We start from the raw sequence: 17,034 nt of genomic DNA, 5'->3' as shown, positions 1-17,034 counted from the left end.
CTTCAGTTTTACCATCAGTCTTTGCAATAAATATTCAGATTTGACCTTTAGGATGCAAGGGACTCTCAAGAGTCTTCTCCAACACCATGATTTGAAAGCCTCAGTTCTTTGGCACTCAGCCTTCTTTGTAGTCCAACTCTTGCATCTGTATGTGACTACTGGAAAAACCTTATCTTTGACTAAATGGACCTCTGATGGTAAAGTAATGTCTCTGCCCAAGAAGCAAGCATCTTAATTTTATGGCTGCAGTCACCATCAGCAGTGACTTCGGAGCCCAAGAAAATAGTCTGCCACTGTTTGCATTTTTTCCCAGTCTGTTTTCTGCGAAGTGATGGGATGGGATGCCATGATCTTAGTTTTTTGAATGCTGAGTTTAAAGCCAGCTTTTCCATTCTCCTCTTACATCTTCTTAATTAAGAGGCTCTTTTAGTTCCTCTTTGCTTTATGCCATAAGGGTGGTGTCATCTGCATGTCTGAGGCTGTTGATATTTCTCCTGGCAATCTTGATTCCAGCTTGTGAGTCATCTAGTCTAGCATTTTACATGATGTACTCTGAATATAAATTTAATAAGCAGGGTGACAATATACAGCCTTGATGTACTTTCCCAGTTTTGAACTAGTCTGTTGTTTCATGTCCAGTTCAAAATGACAAATTAGCCTTGCCTTTTATTTTGCTTGGGGGTAATGCTGTGTTTGTTGTCATTGTATATCAAAGATTCATTCTTCCTAGTCAACATTGTTTTCCTAGTCAACAGATTCAAGGAAGAGCTCCTTAATAATAATTCATAATTGATCACAGGGAAATTAGACTGTACTGATACTTACGACAAAAACTGCCCTGCTTAAAAAATATAAGGTTGCCATATATTCTTCTAATCATTAATGTAGTTTTGATTACTGTGTCCTCCTTGGATAACGAGTGAAATGGCTTGGATGAAATAAATTATAAACCGGTCAAAAGGAGTTTAAAGGCAAAGCAGGTTGCAGAGCTCTACTGTGGATGCTAATTGGATAGTCTCCTTTGCTATTCTTTGCACATCTTCAACTATTTAATAGTTGCCACATACTTTAGAATAGTGCTTATCCCTTACCTGATTTAAGGACAGTTGTAAAGGCAGAGGAACTAGCTATCAAAATTTTTGTCGGTAGGGAAGGACAAAGAGTAGAGAAGCTCTAGAAAGAATCTGTCTCTATATGGGAACATGTCTGTCTTTCAGTTCAGTTTAGTCACTCAGTCATGTCCAACTCTTTGCAACCCCATGAATTGCAGCATGCCATGCCTCCCTGTCCATCACCAACTCTAGGAGTTTACCCAAACTCATGTCCATCGAGTCAGTGATGCCATCCAGCCATCTCATCCTCTGTCGTCCCCTTCTCCTCCTGCCCCCAATCCCTCCCAGCATCAGGGTCTTTTCCAATGAGTCACCTCTTCACATGAGATGGCCAAAGTATTGGAATTTCAGCTTCAGCATCAGTCCTTCCAATGTAAAGAATGTCATTAAAGAGTTGGAGTATGGTTTTGATCACACATGCTTGACATATGATTACCCCTGTTTCTGAAAATTCCAAGTATCTAGAATATAGATATTCAGAACATCATTGGATATTCATTGGGATATCCTGAATATTCACTGGACGGACTGATGCTGAAGGTGAAATCCAATACTTGGATTTGTTTGGATGGCATCACTGACTCAATGCACATGAGTTAGAGTGAACTCATCACTGACTCAATCCAATTCATTGGAATATCCTGAATATTCACTGGACAGACTGATGCTGAAGGTGAAATCCAATACTTGGAAATGTTTGGATGGCATCACTGACTCAATGCACATGAGTTAGAGTGAACTCCGGGAGTTGGTGATTGACAGGGAGGCCTGGCGTGCTGCAGTCCATGGACTCGCAAAGAGTTGGACATGGCTGAGCAACTGAACTGAACTGAAGAAGAATATAGGACAACTTTTGAAGTGATCATCATCTAGTGGTGTGTGTGTTTTTAATCCCCCCCCTTTTTTTTAATATGAAATGAAAATTTTTGTTCTGTTGTTTAATTGCCCATTCATGTCTGATTCTGTGACCCTATGGACTGTAGCACGCTGGGCTTCCCTGTCCCTTACCATCTCCTGAAGTTTGCCCATGTTCACGTGCATTGCATTGGTTATGCTATCAGCAGTCTCATCTTCTGATGCTCTCTTCTCCTTCTTCCCTCAATCTCACCCAGCATCAGGGACTTTTCCAGTGAGTCAGCTGTTTGCATCAGATGACCAGAATACTGGAGCTTCAGCTTAATTGTCAGTCCTTTCAACAAATATCAGGGTTGATTTCCCTTGAGATTGACTTATTTGATCTCCTTGCTGTCCAAGGGATTCTCAGGAGTCTTCTCCAGCACTGCAGTTCAACAGCATCAAGTCTTTGGCTTTCTGCCTTCTTCACAGTCCATATGGCTCTCACAACTAAACGTGACTTCTGGGGTGACCATATCCATGACTATAGGGACCTTTGTTGGCAGAAGTTATATGCAGAGTACATCATTAGAAACAGTGTGCTGGAAGAAACACAAGCTGGAATCAAGATTGCCGGGAGAAATACCAAATATCCTCAGAGAAATATCAATAACCTCAGATATGCAGATGACACCCTTATGGTAGAAAATGAAAAGGAACTAAAAAGCCTCTTGATGAAAGTGAAAGAGGAGAGGGGAAAGGTGGCTTAAAGCTCAACATTCAGAAAACTAAGATCATGGCATCTGGTCCCATCACTTCATGGGAAATAGATGGAGAAACAGTGTCAGACTTTTATTTTTTTGGGCTCCAAAATCACTGCAAATGCTGACTGCAGCCATGAAATTAAAAGATGCTTACTCCTTTGAAGAAAAGTTATGACCAACCTAGATAGCATATTCAAAAGCAGAGACGTTACTTTGCCAAAAAAGGTCTGTCTAGTCAAGGCTATGCTTTTTCCAGTGGTCATGTATGGATGTGAGAGTTGGACTGTGAAGAAAGCTGAGTGCCGAAGAATTGATGCTTTTGAACTGTGGTGCTGGAGAAGATTCTTGCAATTCCTTTGGACTGCAAGGAGATCTAACCAGTCCATCCTAAAGGAGACCAGTCCTGAGTGTTCATTGGAAGGACTGATGCTGAGGCTGAAACTCCAATACTTTGACCACCTCATGCAAAGAGTTGACTCATTGGAAAAGACCCTGATACTGGGAGGGACTGGGGGCAGGAGAAGAAGGGGACGACAGAGGATGAGATGGCTGGATGGCATATGAGTTTGGGTGAACTCTGGTAGTTATGATGGGCAAGGGAGGCCTGGCATGCTATGATTCATGGGATCGCAAAGAGTCAGACACTACCGAGCGACTGAACTGAACTGAACTTTCATCACGTGTCTGGGTTTGTCATAGCTTATGTTCCAAGAAGCAGTCGTCTTCTGATTTCATGGCTGCAGTCACCATCCACAGTGATTGTAGAGCCAAAGAAGAGGAACTCTGTCACTACTTCCATCTTTTCTCCTTCTTTTTGCCATGAAGTAATGGGGCTGGATACCATGATCTTAGTTTTTAGGGTTTTTTTTTAATATTTCGTTTTAAGCCGGCTCTTCATTCTCCTCCTTCACTTTTATCAAGAGGCTCTTTAGTTCCTCTTCACTTCCTGCCATTACAGTGATATCATCGGCATCCCTGAAGTTCTTGAGTTTCTCCTGCTTACCTTGATTCCAGGGCAACTCATCCAGCATTTCTCAGGTTGTGCTCAGATGTAGGTTAAATAAATAGGGTTATAGTAGACAGCCCTGTCATACTTCTGTCAGTGCTGAAGCAGTCAGTTGTTCCATACAGGGTTCTAATGTTTACTTCTTGATCCACAAACAGGTTTCTTAGGAACCAGGTTAGATGGTATTTCCATCTCTTTAAGAGATTCCAAGTTTGATATGATTCACACAGTCAAAGGCTTTAGCATAGTTGATGAAACAGGTAGACTGTGTGGACAGGCCTCTAACTTGTACTTTGGTGGTGGTTTAGTCGCTAAGTTGTGTCCAACTCTTGCAACCCCGTGGACTGTAGCCTGCCAAGCTCCTTTGTTCATGGGATTTTCCAGGCAAGAATATTAGAATGTATTGCCATTTGCTTTACCAGGGGATCTTCCCAACCCAGGAATTGAACCAGGATATCCTTCATTGCAGGCAGATCCTTTACCAACTGATCTTGAGGGAAGCCCTGGTACTTCCTTGTACCTTAGTAGTATAATAAATATCTAGATGGTCAGATAGCACTTTATTCACCATAGGGCAGTTTGTGTGTCTCTGATTACTCTGTCTGGTTTGAAAAATCTCTCTCTGATTACTCTCTCTGCTTTGGGAAATTTGATTGATTTGCAGAAAGAGCTTTCTCCCCATAGACCAGAAGGGAGAAGAAATTTTAGTTCATAAGCATCACTTGGGGCGGCATAATATGAAGGTCCATAGCAGCAGCTTATTTTTGTTTGTTTGTTTATTTTTGTCAATTTAGGTATAGTTTTACACTATTAACAAAAATTATTTTGAACAATAAGGAAGAAAATATGCAGCAGGCAAGAGAAGAAGAAGAAAGACGTAAAGAAGCAACTGCACATTTCCAGTTTACTTTGAATGAAATACAGACACAACTGAAACAACATGATGTACACAGTGTCAAACTCCGCCAGGAAAACATTGAACTGGGAGAGAAACTTAAGAAGCTTATTGAACAGTATGCATTGAGGGAAGAGGTAAAGGTGTTTCTTGTGTTTAGGTATCTTGTTAGTACCAAAAGCTTTTTGCCCACTTCATATAAATCTAAAACTGTCATAGGACAATTTTGAAACTTCTGCACATCTGTAGTGGAAGGCAGGGTTATATCTTAGGAGAAGATTGTGCACCATGTGAACTGTATTATCCCTTGATATACCAGAAATCAATGGATTGGATATGTGAAGTAATTTCTAGGCGATGATATTAAGTAGTAATTGTTTCTCTGTGATACTGGAAGAATGTGATTTTATCACAGAGGGGGTTTTTCCTGTATCTAACCTAATAATATAGGTTATATTTACATGTATATACAAAATATACAAGTAAACATTTACGTGTTATATATATATAAACATTTGGCAGTCAAATGCCCAATATCTCAGACTTGTGTCATCATCTGTACCATGTACAATATCATTGCTTTCCCCTTTCTATGTTGTATTTAGGAGAAGAAAATAGAACTATCACCCACTGTTGGCACATCCAATGAAATAAAAACTTCATATGAATGATCTTCGGAATCATAGGAATAATCTGCAGAACCTGGTCATTCTAATTACAAACTAGTCTGGAAGTGGGGTGTTGTCTAGATTAAAGAGCAAATTGTTAACAACCTGCTTATGTTACTTTCACAGGTTAGATGTGCATCATGGGAGGCTTTGAGTTTTCCAAAGGCTGCACGCCCTGACTTTAATATGCTTTAAGCTAGTAAAATCCTGTTTCTTTATGTGTTATGAACTTATAAAAGCTTCATCTTTGTATCAAAGATACAAAGATAAAAACTGGTAACTAAGAGCAAATATGTCCAGTTAAAATGGTAATTTTATTTTACTACCAAAAAGAAAGATTTGTCCGGTTTTCAATCAAATTTCAGATCGTCTCAATTTATAGTTTTATGTATAAAACTTGAAACCATTTTTAAGATTTTTAGTATCTTTCAACCATTTTTTATTTCTTTTAACAGTTTTCTTACTCTCATAATTTGAAAATTAAAAGTAACGTCACCAGTTATTCACATTTGCATCTAATAACTTTAAATATCTACTTTGAAGCAAATTCAAGATGTCATATTATTCCACTCTACTATTTAAAAACATATCTTGAAATGGCAAGCCCTTTTTTGAAGCAGAAAGCAATGCCATTTCGTACCTAAATATTTTATAAGCACTTAATGAAATATTAAGCTTCACATTTTTCCATCTCCCACTATATAAGATTGTTTGAGTCAGATCCAGATAAGGTTTCTACATTTCATTGATTGTGATATCTCATGCCTTTATAATTAATAGGTTTTCTTCTTTTTTTTTTCCTCTTGTCATTCTGTTTGTTGGAGATGCAGTTCTTAAGCATATGCAGTAAATCTTTTTTTAGTATTTTTATCAAGTCAAATTTTTAAGAGGAGTCTTTTTAAGTTTCATTCTTAATAATGTTTGTCTAGCTATTAATGTAGAAAATTTGAAAAATGTGTGTTCAAGTCATATCACTTGTAAGTCTTATTTGAGATATCACTGAATTTCCTCTTCTTTTGTGTAAAGAAGGATACAGTTTAATAAGTAAGCTATTTACCACTCAAGACAGATTTTGTACAGTCCTCAAATTTTTTTTAACTTTAGGAAAAGTTTTTTTAATTACATTTTATAAATCTGCTTTTTTCTTTTCTGGGATCTTGTGACGAAGATAGTTAACTATTTCTCTATCTGAGAAGGATGTTCTGATTATATTATTGTACATAAATACCACTTAACAATTTAGGTTGAAAATGATAATGACCTCTTACCAGTGTCCACTAATGTGCCAGTTACCAAGTCCTTCACTTCAACCATTACATTGATTTTTACAGCAATTCTGCAAGGTAGATGTGGTTACCAACCTTTTTAGGTAAGAAAACTGATTCATCAATGGAAAAAATTTGTCCAAGATGTTCCACTGAGCATTTGACTTCCTACCATTATGATATGCTGCTGCTGCTGCTAAGTCGCTTCAGTCATGTCCGACTCCATGCGACACCATAGATGGCAGCCCACTAGGCTCCCCCATCCCTGGGATTCTCCAGGCAAGAACACTGGAGTGGGTTGCCATTTCCTTCTCCAGTGCATGAAAGTGAAAAGTGAAAGTGAAGTCAGTCTTCACAACCCCATGGACTGCAGCCTACCAGGCTGTTCCGTCCATGGGATTTTCCAGGCAAGAGTACTGGAGTGGGGTGCCATTGCTTTCTCCATATGCTATGCTACTACGTACTAATACCTACACTGTGAAACTTGAGAAAATTTAATGAGAAAAATGTTTAAGAATCTGTGATTTTCAGTCTTTTTCTTGATAAGTTTGAGCCAGTTTTCAATATAGAGTAGAAATACAAATTCTACAAACTACTGAATAGTTCACCTTGAATAAGGGCATAAGGATACAGAAATAGTCACAGGGGATCTTTCCTATAAGCTTAGGATGGTTTGCAAGGAGATGTAAATAGATGTATCTTCAAGCATACACAGAAAGACCCAGTGTTACTGTGTATCATAGTGTTGGTAGGAGCGATAGAGGGGCAGGTTACCATATCTTGTGTTAACATATCCTCACTAGTTTGTCCCCTTTCCTTAAGTGATAGAAGAAATTCTGTTTTCTCTGTAGCATATTGGTAAAGTGTTCAAACACAAAGAATTGCAACAGCACCTTGTGGATGCCAAACTTCAGCAAACAGCACAACTTATAAAGGAAGCTGATAAAAAACATCGAAGAGAAAGAGAGTTTGTAAGTTGTATTTCTTAAAACAATTGTCTCTTCAAAACTGTTAACAAAGCCATTTAAAACTCTTAAACTCATTCAGCATTTTACATTGATACTGGGACAAGTAATTTGTTTTTTTTAACACTTTATATTGAGAAATGTTAGAATACATCTTTGTTTTTTATTCCTGATGAAATTTCCATATTAAAAAAAATGAATTGTTACACCAAGTTCAGTGAGTAGACCTGCACATGTTTGATTTTTCTGTCTAGAATATTATATTGATTTTTAGATAGTGATAAGCAGGTTCAAGATTTGTACAAGTTATCAGCAAATTTGGGCCTGAGAGCTAGGAGCAATTAAATTTCACACCAAAAATCGGTCTCCTACATTTTGTTCCATTTTTTCTAAATAGGTAAATATTTGTTTAATTACTCTCGATATAACTTTCTGATGAAATTTAAGAGAATTCTTTATTTCCTAATCATAAGCTACTGTTCCCTGAATCTGTTTGGATTATTTTGTTTGTCATTAATTATGAACATAGTGAAGGTCTCATATTTATCATACATAAATTAAATTACATATGCTTACTACATAAGTTAAATTAATAAAGTGAAAAGTGATTATAATAATGTGAACTGTTTCATCTAGCTCTATGTTCAAGTAGGCTGAGCCCTAAAAGTAAGCATGGTGTGACATATGTATATGAACATTTCCTGTGTGTTCTTCCTTATGTTAACAATTCATATTTAATGTGAGTCTAGGGTTTACAGAGGTGCATTTTTTTACACCATGGACCTTATAAAACCCATAAACAATATCCATTATACAGCTGAAGAAACAGTTGCTATTTCCACTTTGGAGTATAAATTAGGAGCCTTCATGCACATAAACAACATGTGTACATACGTGAACCTAGTCTCTGGTTGGTTTAAGGCTCTGTTAAGGCTAATTTGCATTTTGTGTGACATTAATTCAGAAATTCAAGGATTGAATTTCACATTGCCCAGTATGCAAATTTACTGTATGATTTTCTTAAAAACAATAGTTCACTAACTATGTGCTCCTCTGTTCTACTTTTCAAAAAGGTAATAAGAAACCCAGTCGTGTTTTCATTGCTTTACTACATAGCCTGTCTACTTGCCTCTTCTTACCTGTCAAGCTGTAGGTGAGCTTTCTGAACAGTCTAGATAATAGATAAGATCAAGATTCCTTACTCTGTTTCTTACTTCAAGGTGTAGATATCTTAATTATTTTCACCTTTAACAGAACAATTTAACCCAGAGTTTTATAAACCTTTGTGTTCCTCTTAGGTGCTTTTTGTCCTTAAGAGGTTTATAGATGATTTCTCTTTCCTTGGTATTATTGAGGGTTTAACAGATCTGGGATAGAGGTAATTGACAATATAACAGGATGTTTCATTGATTGACCTATGATTCTTACTAGAATAATGAAAGGAAAGGCTATATATATAGTATTTGGTTTTCTGACATTTTTTTAGTCCTATGTGTAATTACTGTTAGTATTTTGCTAGAATGTTTCTCTTTTCTAGTTGTTAAAAGAAGCCACAGAATCAAGGCACAAATATGAGGAAATGAAACAGCAAGAAATACAATTAAAACAGCAGGTAACGACAATAGAGGTTAGCAAAATTTTTGAGTCTCCTGGTTCCCACCCACAGCCAGAACTGAACTGAAAAACAGATCTTTTGTCCTCTTGAAATTTTTCTCTTCACATAACGTGACTAATTTATCATGTTTTGAGTAGAGTTTTTCTCTGTAAGTCCTGTACTTACGCAAATTGGTATGTCTGATCAGACTGTTTTCATTGTCTTCCTTCTACTATCTAGATTTTTCACCAGTATCTTTTTAGTTTGTTCTATGAGGAAATCAACACAGGCAGAGTGTACATTTTTTTTAAAATATGTAGAGTTAATTTCACATCCAGGTGATGTTGTGCATTTATTCTTTTTAAAAAGGAATTGGGATTCTTGTTTTTCATTGTCCTCTGGTGTCTTTAAGTTGGTTGCTTTGTATGGAATAAAGAGAGCAGATGCTGCATCTTTGCTTTAAAGGAAAGACACAGGAAATATTGTGCCTTCCATCTCTGAAAGTTTTAGCAATGCCTCTCTAGTTTTGATAGGTGCAATTAGGTATTTATTTGATATATGCATGACTTACTTTCTTTTAAATTAAACTGATTATAGTCTGTTGAAAAAAATGCATTACCTGTTAGGACTTCATTTTATACTGTTTAAGCACTCTCAGTTTTAAAATACGCTAATATATTAAGACTGGCATGCATGCATTTTCATGGGCAGTCTTTGGGGATATTTTATAATGGTGTTATGAAAAAGTGAAAATGTTAGAGGTCTGTTGAATTTCCCACTGTCAGATTTAAGTACCTTATTTATTAGCCATATATACTAAGTGGTTCATACAAATGGAGGAGTAGATATAAAGAATGTATGAAGAGTTTATATTTACTTTAGGACATGATCTTTAATGTGGATGTCATTGATAAGTTCTGCAGGTTAAATCACCAAGAGGAACTGTTTACCAACCTCACAGGGCATCTCTGGTTCTTGTATAATGTTAACAGTGCAGTTTATATTATCTGAGACTTAATGTCCCTTTGGCTAGTCTTATCTAATCATTAGTTTGTTTTGTTTATTGTCACCTGCTTCCTAAGTGTGGCTTTGTTTCCCAAATGTTGGGCTCATTGTGTGCTCTTACTATGTCAGTTTTCAGCCCTTATTGATAATTTCATTGTCTTTACTGTTTTGTAATCTAGGCACATAATTTCAACTCTGTGATAATTACCAGTTGCTAACTACTTACAGTTGGCCAGCATTGAACTCAAGTAGGACAAAGTACTGGGATGTTCCATTTTTTATAATGGACCATGGCTAAAACTGCTATAACTTATAATCTCTGTCAAGTGTCATTGCATGACTCCTTCCAGTTCTATTTGATATATTTGAAAAGCATCACTAATGCTATCTCTTAGGCTCAATCTATTATTATTTTCTACTTTTCTTTAGCAGAACACTCAAATTTTCTGGACCTCTGTTTCCTCTTCCTGAAGATAATACATTTACATGGTCTCTGAAGTGTTTTTTCTTCATTCACATAAAATAACTAAGCACATGCTTTAGCCATTGTTTTCTCAGCTAGATGTTAATTATTTGAGGGTGAGTTTTGAAATTGATGTCTCTACCTCTTTTAGATTATCTTTTTCTCAGCCATACTCACATTAAATTTTTTGTTTCATCCAGACTATTCTTTGACTTCTGTTTTATCTTCCTGCCTAGTATAAGGAAAGACATAGCCTTGATAGCAAGCATTTATATAAGTTGTCCTATAAAAGGGTCATCTTTTTCCAAGGGCCTTTTTAAAAAACAAGTAGAAGGCTAGTGCATGACCTGTTACAGTCACATGAAATATATAGTGATAACATTGTAGCTTATTTTGTAACTGATGGAATGGAGCTACCACGTTTGTACATTTTAAATACGTACAGTTAAATTAAACGAACAAATTTTCTTCTCAGCGCATTTTAGTGAGTTACAAGAATTTTAGCCATTGTATCTGCCTGAAGATTTATTATGCATATGTCCTCACTTTTTATTGCTTATAGCAAGTAACTAATATTTAGCCACATTATATTATTTTGATAGTCTTTGGGATTTTATATCACATATCTGAAACTCATAATATTTGATACTTTTTTCTATAGCTTTCTCTTTATATGGATAAATTTGAAGAATTCCAGACTACCATGGAAAAAAGCAATGAACTCTTTACAACCTTCAGGCAGGAAATGGAAAAGGTATTTACCTATTTTCAGTAGAATATCACTACTGAATTTGTAAGAGATTATTTTAAGCAATTACTATTTGGACAGAGTTTACATTGGTCTGGTTATGATTTTAATTTTATCTTTTTAGATTCTCTCCTGACTTAGAAATTTTGCTTAGAAATTACCTCAAATACTCTTAAAAGTAGATTTTTATCCTGAGAACAAATTGTTCTTAAAAGTCAATTTTTAAAAAAGATGCTTCAGATGAGCACACCCAGTTCTTTCACAGAACATTTGTAAATTATTTTTTTTAAATCGAAGCCAAGGAAAGCAGTAATATATGAACAATTTGCAACAGATTATTTATGTTTGCAATAGATTATTGCAATAGATTATTTATGAGGACCTAGCTAATGCCTAGAATGTTTTTAGTCTTAAATTTTATCTCTGTATGTATAATATAGAAGGACATCTCTGCAAAATTTAGAAAATAATTAAAATGTCATACAAAGAAGTTTTAGGTCATTCTAGTTCAAAATATGGCTAAAGGGTAGTTTTAAAGTATATAAGATATCTACCTTTTTCTCAAATTACTGAGATCTGTTAATTGCATGGTATAAATTGACTGGAGCAAGCTGTCTTCCACTTCCCCTTAAAATTGGGATTTTTTTTTTTTTTAATGGAGAAAATGTAACAGTAGGGCATGACATTTTGTAAGCATTTGATAGATATTAGTCATGATTATTACTAAAGATTATTATTACTAAGAGTATTACTAAATCTTACAGGCATAGTGGTTTGGAGCACATACCTGTCAGTCATATTTCTTGTATCAGTAACTCTTACGTCATTTATGGTAGACCATAGAAAAGTTGTTTAACCTTTCTATGCCTTTTTATTCTTTTATTCTTAAAAATGAAAATTTTTGACTGTTGTATTTAGACAGTGCTTGGCCATGTTAAGTCCTGTTTACCACCTTGAGGTGTTTTTAAACTGAGTAATATGGAGAATTGAATGAGCAGTAGATGATTGTGCCTGACATACCTCTCAGTTGAGGCTCTGTTATGTGGACTCCAGCATATGTGTGCTCATCATGAAGGACAATTTTAAGACGGAGACTGTAATTTTGTTACCTCCTCGAGAATCCTCTGGACTGGAACACATTCCTCATCTGCTAGTGGCTGTAGAGGTCAGCATTCAAGCCATATACATAGATTTTCTCTGGTTTTGTGGATAATTAAAATGACAAGACAAAGGGCACTAGCTCTATCTTACCCCTGTTTCCCTCAACAATGCCAGATTCAGTATCTCTGTCTAGAACAGAGCTGATATAGTGAAATAATATTAGAAACAAAGGTGAATGACTAGCGTATCTAAATCTTACTCTGAACTTCTGAAAACTAAGATTTTGTAGTATCAGATCTTAGGTTTTGAAGCATTGTATCTTTAACAAAATTTGAAATAAATTAGTCCTGTGAGTTTGTGAGGAGATTAAAAGTAAGAATTCAATAATTTAAATATTGGGATCACAAAGAATTAGACATGGCTTAGCAGCTCAACCACAACAACAAAAAAGAATCTCTATTCTTCTAAGAGTCCTTTACAACTTTAAGAGAAAGATGATCTCTTGCTGCCTCCCAACAGGAATGAATTGCACTCCAATCCTAACTTAGAGCTGAGAGTGTTGTATCGAAAGATCCATATTCTGCTGCTTTGTGAAACTGATAAAATGAAATTTCTTTTTTCTCATAATGTGCAACTCTCAACTTTGTTTCCTATTGCTCCACCAAAGGGGAGTTCTGCTGGCGACAAACTATCGCAGCCACTTTTATAAAGATATAATAGCTATCAACTACTTGATGGAAGTAACCTGCTGCATGATGTGAAGAACATTATAAAATGGTTTTGTGGTGACTCTAGCAGTTTAGAATTTAAATTTACAATTGTGTTGGTTCACAGATGACAAAGAAAATGAAAAACCTTGAAAAAGAAGTGATAATGTGGTGTACCAAATGGGAAAATAATAATAAAATACTTCTGGAAATGGCTGAAGAGGTGAGAAGGTTTACATGCTGCTGCTGCTGCTAAGTCACTTCAGTCGTGTCTGACTCTGTGCGACCCCATAGACGGCAGCCCACCAGGCTCCCCGTCCCTGGGATTCTCCAGGCAAGAACACTGGAGTGGGTTGCCATTTCCTTCTCCAGTGCATGAAAGTGGAAAGTGAAAGTGAAGTCGCTCAGTTGTGTTGGACTCTTTGTGACCCCATGGACTGCAGCCCCACTAGGCTCCTCCATCTATGGGATTTTCCAGGCAAAAGTACTGGAGTGGGGTTCCATCGCCTTCTGTTAGGTTTACATGAGTGAATAGCAAATGCTGACTTGTTTCAGTATTGAGGCAGGTTAAAACTTGTGTAAGTTTGCTAAGTTACGGCAGTTTTGATTATACATTCTCTTTCCTGCAGTAATTTAGGTTGTCTTACAGAGACAACTTTTTGCCTTAACTAGTTAACTCAACTTTGTGTTGTAGACATCTGTAAAGTATCTAAGTTTTGCTTTGTCCCATAGCATACTTGAGAATAAATATAACTATTTAAAATACTATGTAGTGACATTCAAGACATGATAAAAATTAGTTTACAGATTGATTGAGATTACTTAGTTTTGTGCACAGTAACCTAATTTGTGTTTCATATAAAGGTTTCATAAATTTTCTTTTCTTTCCCAGAAAACTGTCCATGATAAAGAGTACAGGGTCTTTCAGATAAAGCTGGAACGACTAGAGAAGCTGTACAGAGCTCTTCAGATGGAAAGAAATGAGCTGAATGAAAAGGTGCAAGTCCTGAAAGAGAAGCGCTCTGTATAAGCATCAGACGCAGATTTAGCAACACCTATAATACAGCCCTGCTCTGCTCTTGATTCTCAGAAAGAGGTGATCACCCACTCTAAAAGAGCTCCAGGAGGCAAACTGGGTGTTGAGTCCAGTGCAGTTCAAATGACCCTTTTTATGGGATCTCTTCTGGGCATTGATTCTGTTGACTGAGATGAAGTATGATCACTGTATTGAGAGATATATTTTGTGTATAACTCTTATGTAGTAGTTCTATTCCTTTTGTGATGAAATTTTTCTTAATTTTTCTACCATATATGTATTTTCTTAGCTATTGGACTATATGATACAGGAGACTGCTTAGCTGTCTGCATTTTTTTGATGTATACATTTTCTACTCCGTTATTGTATACATTTGCCTTATTTTTCCTTTATTGGAATGCATGTGCTCATTGCCTTGTTCTTTTAATTACATATGTTTATATGTTCATTGTCTTATCCCCTGCCCTTGAATATAATTATCAGAATTAAAGTGAGAATTATTCTGATAATGGTTCATCTGTGTAGAAATCAATACTAATTTAAACTCTGGTTCATTAATATAAAAGAGAGAAAATAGTAAAGATGATTAGTTTTGACCAATAACTCATTTAAAAGCCAGGTGAAAATAAAAGTGCAGTATGGGATATGAAACAAGCAAAGCATATTTGATTCAGATTAGTTTTTGATAATATTTTCATCACTTGACAAACTGAGATAACTGCAGATTTTCACTCCTTCAAAATTGTAGCAGAATATGTGTATGAAATACCATTTGTTTAGAAAGCGTTATATTCAGGCAAGTTACTGGACAAAGGCTGAAAGTTTATGAGACTTAAAAATATTTGTATATTTCTTTTAGTTTTATATTGGAACAGATGCTTGAAGGGAAAAAAAACTAGTATTTAGGTGTTCGCATTTACAATGGGAAAATTTCTGAAGTTTGAATTTTGTTCTTTACTTCATTAGTTTGATGTAGAGAAGCTAAATAACCTTACTTGTATGTTTCTGTCATATTGTGATATAAAAGGGCTTAAAAATTGAATTGTCTCATAGGAAAGAGCCCATAATGTGAAATAGTTATGAATTTCCATCATTGACCTTGATAATCAAGGTTATGGACAGGGAAGCAAAGAATGTATATGAAAGTTGACTAGTTAAATCTGCAAAAATTAACAAAACCAAATATAGTTGTTTAACAGATTTTTTTATAGTACTTCCTTTAGTTACTAAAGGGCTTCTCCTTGGCTTCTCCTTCTCCAGGGCATCCCTGGTGACTCAGACATTCAAAAAACCATGCCTCCCAGTGCAGGAGATGCAAGAGATGCAGGTTCAGTCCCTGGTTCAGAAAGATCCCCTGGGGAAGGGCATGGCAACCGACTCCAGTATTCTTGCCTGGAGAATTCTGTGGACAGAGGCGCCTGGTGGCTTACAGTCCATGGGATTTCAAAGAACTGGACACAACCGAACGAGTACCACTTTAGTTACTAAATGAAAACACTGGACCCATTTCTATGAGAAAAAATAAAGATTTGTGCTAGAAATTAAGATTTTAAAAGTAATATGCCTGACGGTATTTCACTAGCACCCTGCTACTCATAAGATATTGACATTTAAGGTTAAGGTAGTTGTGTTGCCGGCCACACTTCTTTGTGTCACTTGTTTCTGTGGAAGGTAAAATTTGGGCTGAATTCAGTGTGGTTGACGGGGTTTAAGACACGTTGGGGATACTAGACATATTAGGTATTGTGTGAAATAATATAGATATTGAAAAGAGGTAAATTCTGTGGGATTTATTTGGTTTCTCTTAAAAGTTTTCCCTCTGTCACTGTACCACCTTTGATTCGTCAACCCTTGTTTGAAAATACTTTAGTTGGCTGATGAAAATTTGCAATAGAATTAAATTGTGCTTGCTTTACCATTTTAAGGGATCTTTTAGAGTGTAAAATCTATAGTGGCAGTGGATACCAAGGTATACAAAAAACGGTGTAGAATAACTTAATTGACTATTATATTTTTAGTTGCGTAGGATGACATTTTGTGGTTAGGAGCCCAGTATTTTTGTTTGACTGTCACCTTACATTTCTCAGGTGCTGCTGAAGTATCTACCTCTTTCAAGCTGTAAATAGAAAATTACTAAAAACAAACTGCTAAATACATTTCTCTGTTTTTATAACATACATTTTTTTCTGAGGATAGAAGATTAATGAGGCAGTCACTTTGCTTTTTGAAGGTGTTTTGTAGATATTTCACAAATGTGAATTTTACCTGCTCTGTTAAAGGTAGAGTAAATCTGTGATGACTAATGTAACAGTCTCTGTGTATTCTTTACACTTCATGTGACAGTGATCAGCTGCAAAGGTAACTGTAAAATGATTTTTCTGCCCTTGGAAACATAGGTAATTACAGCATCATTTAGGTAAGTTGGGGTGAAGGAGACTACTCCCTAATGGACCAGCAGAACTCAGTTTATTTAGCCAACTTCTGTTAGCACCTTAGTTTCTTTCCTTTTAAAAGTTTGTGTTTTAGGGGACTTCCCTTGTATTACAGTGGTTAAGACTTTGCCTTCCAGTGCAGCTGGTGGCAGTTCAATCCCTGGTTAGTGAAACAATATTGTAACAAATTCAGTAAAAACTTTAAAAGTGGTCAACATCAAAGAAAGGAAAGCATCTTTAGAGTAGTGCCAAGGTCCAGCCCCGGCTGATCCAAGGAGTTTGAAGGGGAGATGGCATTGGCGATTACACTGGCTTTATTTAAATATTCATCAGAGATATAAAGAGTAATAGAATGAGGATAGCTCAGTAGGAAAATTCAGTGGAGAAAAGAGGCTGAGTAGCTTGGTTTACGTGGAAAATCATTATAACCTGTGACATC

The 17,034-nt window shown here is 36.1% G+C and overlaps 1 protein-coding gene across 3 annotated transcripts in view; it reads left to right on the top strand.

Annotated features, from left to right (window-relative positions):
* LOC132344515 (gamma-taxilin-like) overlaps positions 1 to 16,471 on the top strand; it is a 102,636-nt gene extending 86,165 nt beyond the window's left edge. The window contains exons 5-10 of one of the 3 annotated variants that reach the window (XM_059884149.1): positions 4,554 to 4,748; positions 7,396 to 7,515; positions 9,047 to 9,136; positions 11,233 to 11,325; positions 13,255 to 13,350; positions 14,020 to 16,471. In XM_059884149.1, coding sequence (XP_059740132.1) covers positions 4,554 to 4,748; positions 7,396 to 7,515; positions 9,047 to 9,136; positions 11,233 to 11,325; positions 13,255 to 13,350; positions 14,020 to 14,157 — 732 coding nt within the window. In that variant the 3' untranslated portion in view covers positions 14,158 to 16,471. The remainder of the gene's footprint in view (positions 1 to 4,553; positions 4,749 to 7,395; positions 7,516 to 9,046; positions 9,137 to 11,232; positions 11,326 to 13,254; positions 13,351 to 14,019) is intronic. The other 2 variants (XM_059884150.1, XM_059884151.1) reach the window with 2 other exon arrangements.
* The last annotated feature ends 563 nt before the right edge of the window (positions 16,472 to 17,034 follow it).

The sequence above is a fragment of the Bos taurus genome, chromosome Y (assembly GCF_002263795.3).
Source record: "Bos taurus isolate L1 Dominette 01449 registration number 42190680 breed Hereford chromosome Y, ARS-UCD2.0, whole genome shotgun sequence".
NCBI lineage: Eukaryota > Metazoa > Chordata > Mammalia > Artiodactyla > Bovidae > Bos > Bos taurus.
The sequence above is the reverse complement of the archived record's forward strand: the minus strand, read 5'-3'. Positions and strand labels throughout refer to the sequence as shown.